Raw genomic sequence first — 18139 nt, 5'->3', positions numbered from 1 at the left:
GGTGTCAAATTCTGCAGAGCTGTAGAAAGAAAAGCAGAAAAAAAGACCCTTGGATTTGTCAGTGAGGATGTCATTAGATACCTTGGTGATAGCGGTTTCATTGAAGTGGAAGAACTAAAAACCAGAATGAAGAGGATCAAGGAGGAAGTGGGAGGAAAAGAAGAAAGTGAAATGGCTGTAGTCCCTATTACCAGTCCCTCCCATGATTATTTAATAGGTTTTCAAAATGAATCAAATGCACTTTGTAAATTACCTACACTCTGTGTAAGAGACCTGTATACTTTAAATGTGCTAGTAGTTTAAAATAAGAACCTATTAAAGATCTTCATTAGTAGCTTAATAAACCACATGCCCTCCTTGGGACTCCTCCATCATTGTTGGTTGACATACAGCCGCTCTGGCTTACAAGGAGACCATCCCAAGGGGAAAATGCCCAAAGTATCTTTGCCAGTCCTTCCCATCTAAAAGGCTTTTATTTTACATAAAACATTTGCCACATTCAGTAAATTAAAATTGATTATACCATGTGAATATTATGGTCATTAACTTGCTTATTATATACATGCTCTATTCAGATCCAAATTACTTGTTTCTGTGAATTCTCTGGTAAGAAGTGATACTTTTTGTGTAAAACATTTGTTACATTCAGAGCATAGATATTTTTTTCTCTCTTATGTGAGTCCTCTGATGTGTAACAAGGTGTGGCTTCTGTTTGAAACATTTGTTACATTCAGAGCATGAAAATGGTTTTTCTCCTGTGTGAACCCTCTGATGTTTAACAAGAAGTGACTTCCAAGTAAACCCCTTGCTACATTCAGAGCACCGAAATGGTTTCTCTCTTGTGTGGTCCCTCAGATGATTAATAAGGTGTGTATCAGTGTTAAAGCAATTGCCACATTCAGAGCATGAAAAAGGCTTCTCTTCGGTGTGAATCCTCTGATGTCTAACAAGGTGTGACTTCTGTTTAAAACATTTGTTACATTCAGAGCATGAGAATGGTTTTTCTTCTGTGTGAATCCTCTGGTGTACGATTAATCCTGAATTTCTCCTAAAACATTTGCAACATTCAGAGCATGAAAATGGCTTCTCTCCTGTGTGAAACATCTGGTGTCTAACAAGGTGTGACCTCTGTTTAAAACATTTGTTACATTCAGAGCATGAGAATGGTTTTTCTCCTGTGTGAACCCTCTGATGTTTAACAAGACGTGACTTCCAAGTAAACCCCTTGCTACATTCAGAGCACCGAAATGGTTTTTCTCTTGTGTGGTCCCTCAGATGATTAACAAGGTGTGTATCAGTGTTAAAGCACTTGCCACATTCAGAGAATGAAAAGGGCTTCTCTCCGGTGTGAATCCTCTGATGTCTAACAAGGTGTGACTTCTGTATAAAACATTCGTTACATTCAGAGCATGAGAATGGTTTTTCTCCTGTGTGACACATCTGGTGAATAATAAGTTCTGACTTCTGTATAAAACATTTGTTACATTCAGAGCATGAGAATGGTTTTTCTCCTGTGTGAATCCTCAGGTGTAGGATTAATTCTGCTTTTCTCCTAAAACATTTACTACATTCAGAGCACGAAAATGGCTTCTCTCCAGTGTGACACATCTGGTGAATAATAAGTTCTGACTTCTGTATAAAACATTTGTTACATTCAGAGCATGAAAATGGTTTTTCTCCTGTGTGTCTCCTCTGGTGTACTATTAATAATGAATTGGTATTAAAACATCTACCACATTCGGAGCATGAGAATGGTTTTTCTCCTGTGTGAACCCTCTGATGTTTAACAAGAAGTGACTTCCAAGTAAACCCCTTGCTACATTCAGAGCACCGAAATGGTTTCTCTCTTGTGTGGTTCCTCAGATGATTAACAAGGTGTGTATCAGTGTTAAAGCACTTGCCACATTCAGAGCATGAAAATGGCTTCTCTTTCATGTGGTTCCTCTGATGTCTAACAAGGTTTGACTTCTGTGTAAAACATTTGTTACATTCAGAGCATGAAAATGTTTTTTCTCCTGTGTGAATCCTCTGGTGTACGATCAGCTGTGACTTACTTGTAAACATTTTATTACACTCAGAGCATAGATATGGCCTCTCTCCTGAGAGACTCATTGGGTGTTTAATGAGTAACAAGCTATAGAAGGCTTCTCGTATGCAGAAAATGAAAATAGCTTGTGGGAATCCTCAAGTTTTATAAAAGCTGACTTCTGTAGTGGATATGACTTGTGGGTGAACACTCAGGTATTCAGAAAAGAATGTCCTTTTATGTGTGTCCTCTTCTGTTAGAGGGAATCCTGCTCATTAATCCACCTGTTAAAAAATATATAATAATTTATACTTTAATCTTATGAATATAAATATTACTCCTCATTTGAAAACTGTTGGGAATGATCTGTCCTCATTTAAGTTATTTTGACTATCTTATCTTGGAGTACACTCTAATTTGAGATACAGAGTAACAACCGAAAGAACAGAACAAAAGGGTGACTATCAGTGCAGTATATTGCAAATCAAAACAGCCAATATTCCAAAATGTTAATTAGCCTTATACTAATGTGGAGATCATAAATCAGGTTTAACTAATTATCTCTGGAGAGATTCCAAAGCTCCTTCTTGGTGAGGGCTCCAGATACAAAGACATATATTCCAATAGGAAAGAAACACAAATAGTGTAATATATTCTGGATAAATTTCTTCATAACATACAAGTAATACACGTACAACGAAAAAAACATTAATCCCGCTTATCTGATGATGTACTGGTTTAAATTACAGGGTACTTCTCCTACATCCAACATAAAGCACTCCCAAATAAACCAGCATTAGGATAACAGGTAGAGGGACAATCAAAGAGAAAAAACAAACCCAACGTATTTCATACAGTCATTCATGGGCCAATCTGACTTCCGCAGGGGGTATATATATATTTATATACATTTTAAATACACGGCTGGTGCCTCTGAATATCTACCAGGTATTATGTCTTCTCCAAGAGGAGTGACACAATATAGGATATTGTACGCTTCTCTATTGATATTTAAATATTGGTGCCTTCACTGATGTGTGAATCACTCATGTATATGTTGTTGTGTGACACTAGTCCACTGTATTGTAACTTTAGGATAATATAAAAATTATTTTTAGATGAGAATTTTTTTTATTTTGGTTATTTTTGTGCCGTATTACATAATATTCCCAAGTACCAACACCACAATATGTGTTGCTTGTTCCTTTTTATTTTAACTTACTATTTCTATCCCAACGATAACCTGAATGATTTTACTTTAGACAGCAGCAGTGTAATCATTATTTTGTGTAAGTAATATGAAGTATATTTGTAGAAATATAATAAACATTTATTTATATACACTAGCAAATATGACCCATTGGTCATTGACTGTATTTATTTGTGTGTGTGTTGCCACATTACAAATCACACATAGAGTCCCAAGAACTCTATCCTCCCGCAGCAAATACCATTCTTAACATAATACACATTGCTCACATTTGTAAATAATGCGTCTAATATAATATTTGTTTAATTGTGCATTCTGGGAACCGCACTCTCCACTTATACGCTACGAACCATACACTGGTAACTAGCTCTACCAATCATCTCATCCCAGTTATCAGGCGATGCACTGGGGTGCTGGTGTTTTCTCATATAATTTCAAGGTGACGGTATGAAAAATATAATGGGAATTTGATAGTTTTACAATGGACGAGGAAGGAGAAGTGGCGGTATGGCATACCACCTCTACCACTGTACATATAGCATTAGTCTATACATTTCATTTATTAAAATTAATTAAGGAAAGAAGAAAACAATGGAATTGTCTACTCCGATTATATCTAGAAAATGTTTTGTCTAGAAATATGGGCTATTATTGTGTATTTATAATGATATAAGTTGTCAAATATAATAACAACTACTATGTAATCATGAATTGTAAACTATTCTATTCCCTCATTCAAGATGCATTATGAATATCTAGATTAAATTAATATAATAAACATTAATTTGGTAATTAAGAGGTTTTTTTTTTACAAGTATTTGAATATATAAAATGTATGTTCAGGTGATATTATTAACATAACATAAAACAGATTATTTTGGCGATTATTTACTGTTTACATAAAAATGTCTATAATATTTTATATTAAAGTGATATTACTGTAAAATATTAAAAGTATAGTTACATAAAATTAAGTGAATAGAAATGTTTGTGTTGCCACTAAAATCTAAATAAGTGACCGAAGGAGCGTGAATGAGCCAAAACCTATTACATCAAATGATTTATTATTTTAATAAAATGTAATCAAAGTATGTATGTGATTATAGATGAGGTGTGAATGTAATCAACATGTGCTTTGTGTAAGAGATAAGGATTGGGAGCCAACTATATTACAGTGTAGATGCACTGATAGATGTGACCCGGTGACTGTATGACCCCATCCCTAACCATGTGACCCGGTGACTGTATGACCCCATCCCTAACTATGTGATCCGGTGACTGTATGACCCCATCCCTAACCATGTGACCTGGTGACTGTATGACCCCATCCCTAACTATGTGATCCGGTGACTGTATTACCCCATCCCTAACCGTGTGACCTGGTGACTGTATGACCCCATCCCTAACCATGTGACCCAGTGACTGTATGACCCCATCCCTAACCATGTGACCCAGTGACTGTATGACCCCATCCCTAACCGTGTGACCCGGTGACTGTATGACCCCATCCCTAACCATGTGACCCGGTGACTGTATGACCCCATCCCTAACCGTGTGACCCGGTGACTGTATGACCCCATCCCTAACCATGTGACCCGGTGACTGTATGACCCCATCCCTAACCATGTGACCCAGTGACTGTATGACCCCATCCCTAACCGTGTGACCCAGTGACTGTATGACCCCATCCCTAACCATGTGACCCGGTGACTGTATGACCCCATCCCTAACCATGTGACCCGGTGACTGTATGACCCCATCCCTAACCATGTGACCAGGTGACTGTATGACCCCATCCCTAACCATGTGACCCGGTGACTATATGACCCCTAACCTCCTCCTACACATCACATCCACTGCAAACACTATAGACCAAACTACTTCCTAACACAGCCCCCCAGACGTGCACTGCTGACAATCAGGGGCCCCATAACCAGATGATGGGGCCACATATACACACGGTGCTGTATAACTGGACACAACACTCCCCTCCGTATAATTACCGGCTTCTGACCGTCTGTGGCCCCGGGTATACGTGGCGGAGGAGGGGACTGGGCGGGGACACGTAACGGGGGAGAAGACTGGGCGGGGACACGTGACAGGGGAGGAGACTGGGCGGGGACACGTGACAGGGGAGGAGACTGGGCGGAGACACGTAACGGGGAGAAGACTTGGCGGGGACACGTGACGGGGGAGGAGACTGGGGGGGACACGTGACGGGGGAGGAGACTGTACTTCTAGCGCTCAGATATGAAATCTCCAGATCCCGCAGTTCCTCCTGACGTCACTAGGTCATGTGATTGTACCAGTCACATGGTACAGAGCTCAGGCGGCAGCTACGAGTGTTGCTGTGTAGTTGAGCGCAGTGATGGAGATATCTGTGAGGAGGAGACACGGGGGCGGCTTCCTGCACAGTCTTTAAATATCTTCCCCTCATACAGCCCACAAACCCCCCTCAATCACAGCTCCTCTGCTGCTCCCCTGTGAGGAGTGTACAGGAGGTGGACGGGCCAGCATGGGACCCCTGGTCCGGCAGGAGGATGTGTACTTGGGAAGAGGTGGGGAGGCAGGGCCATCTTTTCCATTGGCCATGATGGGCAGGTGCCCGGGGGCCCCACGGGCAAGGGGGCCCCATATGTACGGCTCTTAATTAGAATAAATAACCCTGCAAAAGAAAAAACCTGCAAAAAAACCTTCAAGGGTCACTGAGCAAGTACATCTATCTATCTCTATCTCTCTATACATCTATATATGTAGGGCATAGTTGTCTACTCTCCCGGAATGTCTGGGAGACTCCCGAATTTTTGTGAGTTCTCCCGGACTCCCGAGAGAGCAGGCAAAAATCCCGGATCCAGGTGTCCTCGCTGTTGAAGATGGTGGGGGCGGGGCTAAATGTGACATTGTGGCCCTGCCCCCTGCCTCGATTGGCTAAAATACATAAATTGATTGACAGGGGGCGGAGCCTAACGGGCCGCGCGTGGCCGCGCCCCTTGACGGACCCCCTCCCGGACAGATGCCTCTAAAAGTAGGCAAGTATGATGTAGGGGCCCTGGTGCACTGATTTTCCCGGGGGCCCATAATGTTGTTAAGATGGCCCTGTGGGGAGGACGGAGCTTGTGTCAGAGTGGAGGGCACTGGGGGGGGGGTCACTGATACCTGAGAGATTTTATTCCATCTCTGCTGAGTAAGCTCGGTGGCTGCCACCAGATATATCACATTGAAATCTGAATACATAGATAGGGGGGGGGGGGACATGATGCTGACAGAGCGAATCAGGTTGCCTTCCATAGTGACCAGACTGAAGTTATCCTCTTATTCATGCTCCAATCTTATTCAGAAAAGCTTTTTTTAAAGGATTAAATCAAACTGGATCATTGATTTCACTTGCAAAAGAAAATACCACTGCACTAGGTATCGCCATTCCAGTGTCATAATTCCTATCAATTTATAAAGTGATATGATTACTGGATGGTGCACTTCTACACAGATAACTAATATGCAAGCGAGAGAGAAGATAGAGGAAAATTGTGTATTTAAAGGCACTCTGCGATATTGAAAAATAATTAAAATGTCTATTCCTTTATTGGTATACTTTAAGAAAAATCCCTCCAATTGATTAGCGAAATATTAAAACCAAAGTGACTAAAGTGAATTAAAATAGCAAAGTAAATTGCTATGCCCCGCTACTTAAAGTCTGTATATATGGACATTCAATGTATGATATAGTAATCACTCCTATATTGAACCAATCTAATAGCTATAGATACCACTTCAAATAAAGTTGATTGAAATGTGTGTGGTATAAGTAGGACTAGTTATTATAGTAACTTTGATTGCAACAGTATGTGGGTGCTGAGCTTTAAGGAGAGTCTCTGACAGTTATTCATATAATCCAATATCCCAATAATCCTTTATAATGACTGTCTTGATCAATAATAGGGTATCTTAAAATGAAAAACTCCATATAGATCTCAAACACATTCTTAATTTGATCACACTAATCCACATATGCACTTCGATATAACGCCCAATGAGGGCTAAAGTATTTGTGTATATTTATAGTAGGATTACTAGGATTTAAACAAGGTCTCTGCCTAGCAGTTGTTTAGCATAATTATATAATCCAGCACTATATTGTCCCGGTAATCCCACCCGTATATTTGGTTGATCAATTGTACTGTTATCAATCAGGTATCTCATGTGTCCATAAAGACTCCTCCAAAATTGGAAGCCTGCCGTTTTAACGGCTATACACACACACACACACACACACATGCTGTATTATAACCTATACAGGGTTTAAGTGGCATCTAAGTTTGCTTATATCATAAGGAGTGTTTGAGCACAGTAGCGGGGTAAACGCCAACGCGCGTTTTGCTACATGCTTTTTCAAGCATTTTAATTCACTTTAGTCACTTTGGTTTTAATATTTCGCTAATCAATTGGAGGGATTTTCTTAAAGTATACCAATAAAGGAATAGACATTTTAATTATTTTTCAATATCGCAGAGTGCCTTTGAATACACAATTTTCCTCTATCTTTTCTCTCGCTTGCATATCACTGGTTTCACATCAGATTAACACTAAAGGGGTCCCTTATACAAACTGCAATAGTATTTAGCCTGAGCCAACAAGATTTTGGGCTTTAAATCAGTGGGCAAAGTCACCACATTTTATCAGTTTGAATAAGTAGCTGCAGTTTTGCTGTTGGGCTAAACTTTTAAAGCTTGTTTTCATTTCCTGACTGTAAAGGGTGTGTGAGTGGTAATATAGATTGGTGACAGAGTGTTATATTAGAAGATGTCATGTTTCTTTGATGTATATAGTTCTCATTTGTGAAGTGATGCAGTAGTTTTTGTGGAGGGATTGGAGGAGAATTGGGTGTTATGATCATGGGAAGTTTCGTTCCTATTGGTCCATTTTACCCCTTGATGTTGTATGTAGTCTATTTTGTTTTTGAAAAAGTGATTTGGGATTAATTTTTGTTGAAATTTTTAATAAAAAAAAATAAAAAAATCAACCCTTGCAAAACTGCAGCTACTTATTCAAAATGCTATCTGTGCCCACTTTGCCACCTGATTGCATGCCCAAAACAGTGTTGGGCCAGGCTAAATACTATTGCAGTTTCTATAAGAGAACCCCCTTTAGTGTTAATCTCAACAATTTCTGAGGTATTCTATTCTGATGCAATAAACGTTTGTTGAGGAAGTCTGTTGTATAGCTTCGAGAGAAAGTCCTCATTAAGGCTAATTAAATCTATTCATGTGGGTAGCTAACATGTCTTTTTAGTCTAAATACACCACAGGAGGTCACTACTCTTGTTCCTGAGTGGCCTTTTGGCTAGTGTGTTAGAACCTGTCTGAACATTGTAAACAGCACGTGATGTAGGATATCACAGATAAGTGTACATTTTGTTAAGTATAAATTGCATATAAATTCATATTTTGGGAAACACATAATAAAAATAACTCGTGGGACTGGCTTACCCCCTGCTAGACTGTGTCCAAAACTGTATAAATCAGCATTGGTTTGTATTAAAATGTATCCTTATTGTTCCTTCTGATCTTTCTGATCACTAGTACATTAAACCAGTGTGAACTGTCCTTATCTGGACACTTGAGCGAATAAACATCATTTGCTTCAAGATCCTGCTTTGACAACTTCTTCCCTGCTGTATTTCTTGTGACCTACAGATTAGACCAAACTCTAATCCATTTCCGGCTGTTCTGAGGATTGGACCCAGCTTTTCAGTACCAACACTTTGCCACTACCTGCAGCTCTGGCCAGTGTGATAGGCCAGGTGTACCCTCCACAGCAACCCTGATCTGAAGGCAAGAGGTCAGGGGTACCAGCCAAGGTGTACCAGGAAGAGGATACACCAGCACCGACAGTTACCTTGAAGGAACGCGGTTCTGGACGCCGCTAAGGAGTCCAGTGGTGGCAACAGCTTAAGCCCCTCCTACTTCGGTTAGAGGGATAAAGAAAGGGAACGGTGGCAAAGTAAGCCCAGCCGCTTGCCAGCAACAACAGACAGAGTGGCATAGGCGGTCCATCCTGTCACAGGAAGTGAGAGGGTTGTGGAGAAAACCGCAAAAAAAAAAGAAAAGCAGAAAATTCTTTGTTGTGACAAAAAAAAGTTGCCAGAAAGCTTTTCTGGAAAGACATGTACAGAATGTAGTTCTAGTGAACAGCAACAGCCTCGCTCTATGGTTAAAATATTAAAATGGATGAGGATTGCATTAGCTGAAACATTTTGTTAATGAAATGATTACAGCAGCTGAGATTTCAAGATCAATAATTAGTGTTGCCTCAGAAGATTGGGAGTCTGGTGGTGCAGCAGGTGGAATCGGGCATTGCTGGACTATCCGAATAAGGCTCAGCTGTGTGAGTGAAGAGGAGCTTCATTTCAGCATGGATTTGTTGTAAAATCTGTTAAAAGCCATTCACAAAGTGACGGAAATTGAGGATGTTTCAGAGGGGCACTATTTGCTAGAAGCAGGGCCGGATTAACCCTAGGGCTAACTGGGCTATAGCCCAGGGGCCTCGGGCATCCAGGGGGCTCCTGAAAGTGCTTAACAGCATTATTGATCGGTCGGGGGTGCCTCCGGCGTGATCAATGCTGCTGAGCACTTTCACTGCGGTCCTTCCCCAGCGCGCTGTAGTCTCCTTACTGAGGAGATCTCGTGAGTCTCACTCTCACGAGATCTCAGTAAAGAGCGTACAGCGCACCGGGGAAGGACCGCAATGGGGGGGCCTCAAGGGGGAATGGAGGCCCCCTTAGCCCAGGGGCCTCCATTCCCTTAATCCGGCCCTGGCTGGAAGCATTGTTTCAGGGGCCTAAAAAGAAGGGTCGTCTTCTTTCATTGAATAAAATTATCAGCAGTATTATATCAGAAGAATGTAAGTTCAAAGATAAACGTTTTCTTAACATGAATAGATATTGTAGAATGTACCTCTCTTTTTCTACAAAGAAGACTATTGTTTGGGATACACCCCCCCCCCCCCCCTTTCCCAGGGTGGACATGTTAGTAGCCAGACTGACCAAAAGAACTATAATTCCTTGAGAATGTTAACTCCTTCAGGGATGTTATGGATTGAAGGAGGTACAAAATAAAAGTTACACCTGATTTCTGGACTGCAGCAAGACTTGCTTGTGGATACAGCTGTGACAGCCAGAGCACTATGCATCTGGGGTAATGATGTGGGAAAAATGTATACAGAATGGAATAAAGAGGAGAGAACTAAAGATTGTCCAAAGACATGCAGCTGGTAACTGAATCTGTGTGACACATTTCTGGATGCAATTAGACCAGCTTTTAGGACCATGGCTTCCTCAGTTATAAGAAGAACATTATTGCTACACCCATGGTTGGTTGCAGTTTAAAAATAATCTGATATCCCTCCCCTTATAACGGGATTTTCTGTTTGCCTAAAAATTAGATGTCATTATTTCACAATAGTCTGGGGGAATGTCAGGCTGTCTTCCCCAAGATAGACCTGCCCAAAATAATTTTATCCTCAGGTGTTCAGGGTGACTAAACCTACATTCAGAGTATACCGAATCAAGCCTTTATATTATAGCCCTGTAAGAGTTACACAAGACGCTTTCAGCCTGACACTTCAAGGCAGTTTCTTTCACCAGCAAAGAGTCAAGGAGCCATGAAGCTCTGCAAAAATTATTTTTTTCCCAATGTTGCCAGGTAGCCCCTCTCAATGGTAGATGTCAAGGTTGGTAGCAGAATTATACAGTTCGGTTATTAAATTTTAATTTAGCAGAATGGGCATTAATCACAACAGACGAGTGGGCATTCTGTACGATACAGTAAGATTACAGACTGGAGTTCCTATCACAACCTCCACAAGTAGTATTCCAAAGATCACCAAATCGCAGAAGCTGAGACAAACAGGTGCTAAGGAAGTAAAATCTAAAAATATTGTTGAATCGGAGAGACATTTGCAAAGTTCCAGTAGTAAAAAAAAAAGGGGAAAACTTTTATTCACTGATTTTCACAGTAGAATGCAGCAGCGGGTGCTTTTGGATTATACTAGATTTAAGAGGCCTCAACAAACATCTCAATATTAGGAGATTTAAGATGGAGTCATTGAGAACCATCCTCAATGCACTGGATGTAGGAACATTCCTTACATCACAAGAGGAAGGGATGCATATCTCCACATGCCAATATACCAAGCACATTAAAAAGTTCTCAGATTTGCAATATTCAGCTGTCACTATCCATACAGGGATCTCCCATTTGGGATGTTGCTATCACCAAAGACTTTCACCAAAATTCTAGTTTTGCTCATGGCAAAACTGAGAAAGGAGGGCATATCAGTATAGTCTTATCTAGACAACATCCTAATGGCAGCATCTTCAGCAGAGAATGCAAAGAGAGTCACCAGTCATGTGCTGAAGGTCCTCAAAGACCACGGCTGGATAATAAAACGAAAGGGAGAGTCATTTATATCCAACACAGAGGATAGAATTTCTTGGAATGTGTGTAGAGATGGCACAAGGGAAGTGGCAGGAGCCAGAGCCAGGAATATGGTAAAACACACAATGTTTATTGCTGGAAGGTACAAAGCGGATGGTCTAGTAATGAGGATTGCAGGGAGATGCAGAAAGTAAATACCAGGTACACGGCTGATGCATGTAAGCAGGAAATATGAAGAGATCCCAGGGAACAGGACAGCAACATGGAACAACAATAACCAGCAAGGTATGCAAGGAGTGGTACGTATAAATAGGGAACACCCAGGTGCAAGGGATAATTAGTACAGCAAGGTTAACTCCTAACAGACAGAGAAGCAAGCAGAATAACAGCACCTCTGGTGGATCAGAGGTACTGCCGAATACATTCAAAGAAACATAATAAAGTCCACTCCACTCCCAGAGGCAGGAGCCGCTGAGATGAAGCAGCATCCTGACACGATGCTGCATAGGAAGCGAGGCAGATCCTGACAGGAAGGGTTTTCTGACATCCAGAAATAAAACAGGAGATGTTGTGTCTCAGAAGAACACCTTGGACCATGGCAAAAGACTGCCTCAGAATGTTAGGTTGTATGGTTGTCAGCCATAGAGGTAGTGCAATGGGCCAGACTACACAAATTCTCTATCCAGATGGAACAGAAATACACAAGATCAAAGTCAGCTGATTTCACTAACAAAGGAGGTGAGACAGGATCCGCTGTGGTGGTCCACAGACAGCACCCAGTAAAGCGGCCTTTCAATTAAAGATTACGAGTATATAGTCATTACACCAGACGCAAGTCTATTGGGCTGGGGCGCCACATACATACAGCAGATAGTGCATGGCCAGTGGCGGAAAGAACCACTCTACCCTCAAATGTAAGGGAAATTAAGGCTGTGGTTGAAGCATGCATTTATTACCAGAATCTCATTACATGTCAGAATAAACTCAGACAACCAGATAGTAGCGTCTTATATATAAATCATCAAGGGGGCACAAAAAGCTACGCTATGAGGAAGAAAGTGAGTATATTTATAGTATATAGTTTTTCTATTTTATTTTGATTTATATTATTTTTCATTTTTTTTTAATCCTCATCTATCTTCAACAGACCCTTTGAGGAGGTTTTATGTGCATTATTATTGAGACAACATACAACACGATTTCCAGGAATCTGAAATATAAAATACATGTACTTTTGGACTATGATCCCCATGGACATTTGGCTTTGATTGTAGATTGGCTTTCACCAGTACTGCATCATTCATTTCTCTATGGACTCTTTTTCTACAAATATATATTTGGACTATTCAGATTATCATCTTGCTCGATGAGAATCGAGTTTTTGCTGTGAATATTGACCTTCACTGCATTTATTCATCCACTCCATTTCTCCCTCCATCTCTCTACCCCCCCCTTTTTTTTTTGTTCAACATCTACAGTTATTTGTATGTGGCACCCGCATTATGTAATATTAATTTACTCTCATCTTCATGTATAGGGTATTAACAGGTTAAGCATTTATCCTCCACCTGATATTCATTTATTGCATTGGTTTTCTGCTATTTATTATTGTTGTTCAAATATTTATATGCAGTATATTTTTGTTACTATTGATTATATCCATTTATTGTGAGCGCAATTGGGACATTTTATTTGTTCTTTTGAATACAGTAGCTAGACTAGCCAAATGTTCTTACACTGCTGCTCCATTCTGACATTGCATTGGTTGGCTGTACTTTACAGAATCCTTTGAATACTAACATAGAAAGCCTTGAACAAAACTGAACCAACATGCATCTATTCACTTATCTCCCAACATGACCCCCTCTGCACTTCATTCAGGGTGCACTCTTTGAGATTTCCTTCCTAGCCTCCAAATCTTCAACAGTTCCCTGAAAACACACATCTTTACCTCCATTGGCTATTGTACCTGATGACCAGCCCTATACACAGTTCAATCAAAATTTCCATTTATTATCAAACAACCCTCTCACCTCCAAACAAACATTACTGTGTGACTGGACCATAATACCCCACTGTAATGATACTGGGACATTAGAGCAGAGACTTGGAGATAAGTCCTGGTATCTAAGGGTTCATGATCACACAGTCAAAGAGAGAAGATGGATACAATATGTGACAGGCCAAGCAAAATGGCCGGTGAACTCCATTTTATTGTTCTTTTTATTATTATTATTAATATTTATTTATAAGGCGCTACAAGGCATCCGCAGCGCCGTACAGAGACAAACAAAATCACAATACAATGGGAGACAGCACAGTACAGTAAACACAGCAACTCAGTACGCTCAATGCACAGCTAGAGAGGGCGGGGAAGGGGGAGGGAGGATCCGAAAATGACGGGGCCCAAGAAGGGGGGCGTGGAAGACAGGGAGACCCCCAGGGGGGAGGAGGGAGCGAAAGTGGATGTGGGGTGGAGGACCTTTGAGGAGGAGGGCTAAGTAGCTGGAGAGCAGAGTTAGAAGTGGTGGAAACAGGAGGAGAGATGGCCCTGCTCAGAGGAGCGTACAATCTAAGGGGAGGGGTGGACAGACAGAGAGACACAGGGGAGAGAGGGAGAGTAGGGGGACAGAGGCAGAAGATAAGGTAGGAAGTTAAGTGGGAGACAGAAAGGCTTTAAGAAAAAGGTGGGTTTTTAGGGCCCGTTTGAAGCTGGATAGATTAGGGGAAGTTCTGATGGAGGGAGGGAGCTTGTTCCAGTGGAGGGGGGCAGCGCGGGCGAAGTCTTGGATACGCGCATGGGAGGAGGTTATAAGGGGGGAAGAGAGGCGACGGTCAGAGGCAGAACGGAGAGGGCGGGATGGAGCATGAATAGAGAGGAGGGTGGAGATGTAGGGCGCAGTGGAGTTGGCGAGGGCCTTGTAGGTGAGTGTGAGGAGCTTAAAGAGGATTCTGAAGGGGAATGGGAGCCAGTGAAGGGCTAGGTAGAGGGGGGAGACAAAAGAGGAGCGGCGAGAGAGGAAAATAAGCCTAGCTGCAGCGTTAAGGACGGATCGAAGGGGATCGAGATGAGAGTGGGGGAGGCCAGTGAGGAGGAGGTTGCAGTAGTCCAGGCGGGAGATGATCAGAGAGTGGATAAGGCATTTGGTGGCATCTTGGGAGAGGAAGGGCCGGATGCGAGCGATGTTGCGCAGCTGGAAGCGGCAGGATTTAGCAAGAGAGAGGATGTGGGGGCCAAAGGAGAGAGAGGAGTCGAGGATGACACCAAGGCAGCGAAGTTGGGGGACAGGGGAGATAGAGGTGTTGTCGACAGTGATGGAGAGGTCAGAAGAGGATGGGGTATGAGAGGGAGGAAAAACTATGAGCTCAGTTTTGGCAAGGTTAAGTTTGAGGAATCGAGAGGACATCCAGGAGGAGATGGCAGAGAGGCAGGCGGACACCCTAGAGAGGAGGGAGGGAGAGAGATCAGGAGAGGAGAGGTATAGTTGAGTGTCGTCAGCGTAAAGGTGGTAGCTGAAGCCGAAGGAGCTGATGAGTTCACCCAGGGAGGAGGTGTATAGAGAGAAGAGTAAGGGTCCCAGAACAGAGCCCTGAGGGACCCCGACTGGAAGGGTGGATGGGGGGGAGAGAGACCCAGAGGTGGTGACAGAGAAGGAACGGTGAGTAAGGTAAGAGGTGAACCAGGACAGGACTGGGCCGGAGAGGCCGAAAGACTGGAGGGTGTGAAGGAGGAGGGGGTGGTCAACGGTGTCAAAGGCTGCAGAGAGGTCAAGGAGGATGAGAAGGGAGAAGTGGCCCCTGGCTTTTGCAGAGAGGAGGTCATTGGTGACTTTAGCCAGGGCAGTTTCAGTGGAGTGGAGGGGGCGGAAACCAGACTGGAGAGGATCAAGGAGGGAGTATTCAGAAAGGTAGGAGGTGAGACGGCTGCAGACGAGCCTCTCAAGAATTTTGGAGGCAAATGGGAGAAGAGATATGGGGCGATAGTTCGAGAGAGAAGTGGAGTCGAGATTAGGTTTCTTAAGAATGGGGGATACGAGAGCATGTTTGAAGGAGGAGGGGAAGATGCCAGTGGAGAGGGAGAGATTAAAGAGGTGAGCGAGGTGGGAGCAGGTGGTGGGGGAAAGGGAGCGAAGAAGGTGGGAGGGGATGGGATCCAGGGGGCAGGTAGTGGGGGGGGATGATAAAATGAGAGAGTGGACTTCCTCGCCGGTGGTGGGACGGAAGGAGTGGAGGGGAAGGTGGTTGGGGGGGGAGGACAGAAGAGTGGGAGGGGTGGAAGAGAGAGTGGAGGAGGAGATTTCAAGTCGGATGGCCTTGATTTTAGAGGAGAAGAAGGAGGCGAAATCAGAGGCAGTCAGGGAGGAGGGGGTGGGGGGGTAGGGGAGGGGGCCAGGAGAGTGCTAAAGGTGGCAAAGAGGCGGCGGGGGTTAGAGGACTGGGAAGAGATGAGGGATTTAAAGAAAGATTGTTTAGCGAGTGAGAGGGCAGAGCTGTAGGATGAAAGGATGAATTTAAAGTGGAGGAAGTCAGCCAGGGAGCGGGATTTTCTCCAGTGACGTTCGGCAGAACGGGAGCATTTTTGGAGGAAGCGGGTAAATTTGGAGTGCCAGGGTTGGGGTTTGGAGCAGCGGGGGTGGACGGAGTGGGCAGGGGCAACCGCGTCCAGAGCGGAGGTGAGAGTGTGATTGTAGAGGGAGACCGCCTGGTTGGGGCAGGCCTGGGAGGAAAGGGGAGAAAGGAGGGTATCGAGAGAGGAGGACAGAGAGGCAGGGTCAAGAGCATCGAGGTTGCGTATGGACAGAGTAGGTTTGGGCAGGGGGAGGGGAGCAGGAGAAGAGGAGAGAGAGAAGGAGAGGAGATGGTGGTCGGATAGAGGAAAGGGAGAGATGGAGAAGTCGGAGAGATTACATAGGTAGGAGAAGACAAGATCAAGGGAGTGACCAAGGCAGTGGGTAGAGGAGGAGGTCCATTGGGTGAGACCAAGGGAGGAAGAGAGGGTGAGCAGTTTGCTGGAAGCAGGGTAGGTGGGGTTGTCGATGGGGATATTAAAGTCACCGAGAATGATCGAGGGGAGATCGGAGGAGAGGTAGTGAGGAAGCCAGCTAGCAAAGTTGTCAAGGAAGAGGGAGGTGGGGCCAGGGGGGCGGTAGATGACAGTGACGCGGAGATGGATGGGGTAGAAGAGGCGGATGGAGTGAGCTTCAAAAGAGGAGAAGGAGAGGGAGGGTTCAGGGGGAATGACACGAAAAGTACAGGTGGAGGAGAGGAGGAGGCCAACTCCACCGCCAGGGCGGGCACCAGGCCTGGCGGAGTGGGTGAAGGAGAGGCCACCATAGGAGAGGGCAGCGGGGGAAGTAGTATCAGAATCGGAGAGCCAGGTTTCAGTAACGGCAAGAAGGTTAAAGGAGTTGGATAGAAAGAGGTCGTGGATAGCAGTCAGCTTGTTGCGGACGGATCTGGCATTCCAGAGGGCACAGAAGAAAGGGGGAGAGGAGAGGGGGGAAATGGGGATGAGGTTAGCAAGATGAGCAGCGCGCGGGGGATGGCGGGGAGGAACGGGAGAGGTAGGGTGGGGGGAGAGTATGGGTATGGAGTGAGAGCGGGGAGGCATAGTAGGGAGAGAGAGTAACAGAACAGTGAGATAGTGGGGACAGTGAAAAACAGGTAAGAACAAAGGCAGGAAGACAATGAAAAGGTGGAAGATAATAACGAATTAGGGCGTGGAGGGCATGGAACAACAGTACAGTGAGATAATAAGGACAATGAAGACAGGTAAGAATGATAGCAGAACAGTAAGATAATAAGGACAGCAGATAACAGGTAAGAATAAGCAGGGAGACAATAGCAAGATGGAGGACAATAACCAATTAGGGCGTGGAAGGCAAAGAATAATAGAAGGAGAGGTAATAAGGACAATGAAAATAGGCAAGAATAATAACAGGTAAAACTAGTTGCTGGTAAATATAAAATCAGGAAAAACAAGATAAAGGCATATAAATAGTAGAATAATAACAGGTAAAAAGTAGAAACTTGTAAATGTACAATCAGGAAAAACAAAATAATGGCATATAAAATAATGTTTTATATGCAGTTGATGCAGTTAAGCCAGGGATTCAGCAGGAGAAGGGTTAACTGACAAGCCGGGTCGGTACACAGTTGATCAGTTTTCTTGTACTTTTATTGTGTGTATTATGAAATGCTATAGTAACCAAAGCAAGGCCGGGGTATGTCTATATACATATATCAGCTAGGCGTTGTCCCAGTACTAACTGTGCTTGTACTGGAATGTCCCGTGTAACTTCACTGCTATTGTACCTGCGTAGAATAAGTGAAACTTTAATACTCATAGCTGTACCAATAAGAAGTTCTTAATCATGTTTATACCTTATATGTTAGTGATATCCGGCACCCTTAGTTTCCTCTCTATAAAAGCTGGTTTTGCTGTGACACGTCCTGGACCATCTGTAA

General features: G+C 43.4%; 1 protein-coding gene across 1 annotated transcript; it reads right to left on the bottom strand.

The window, feature by feature from the left end:
- Positions 1-564: 564 nt before the first annotated feature.
- Positions 565-5305, bottom strand: LOC142151196 (uncharacterized). The gene is made up of 2 exons (XM_075206563.1): positions 5240-5305; positions 565-2310 (listed from the first exon to the last, which is right to left on the bottom strand). The coding sequence occupies exon 2, from the start codon at positions 2110-2112 to the stop codon at positions 646-648; it is 1467 nt and encodes a 488-aa protein (XP_075062664.1). The 5' UTR covers positions 2113-2310; positions 5240-5305; the 3' UTR covers positions 565-645.
- Between the last annotated feature and the right edge of the window lie 12834 nt (positions 5306-18139).

Source organism: Mixophyes fleayi, chromosome 4 (genome assembly GCF_038048845.1).
Source record: "Mixophyes fleayi isolate aMixFle1 chromosome 4, aMixFle1.hap1, whole genome shotgun sequence".
NCBI classification, from domain to species: domain Eukaryota; kingdom Metazoa; phylum Chordata; class Amphibia; order Anura; family Limnodynastidae; genus Mixophyes; species Mixophyes fleayi.
The sequence above is the reverse complement of the archived record's forward strand: the minus strand, read 5'-3'. Positions and strand labels throughout refer to the sequence as shown.

Bases quoted from the DNA above. Each gene is read 5' to 3' on its own strand.
- LOC142151196 (XM_075206563.1), bottom strand. From the start codon at position 2,112: ATGAGTCTCTCAGGAGAGAGGCCATATCTATGCTCTGAGTGTAATAAA.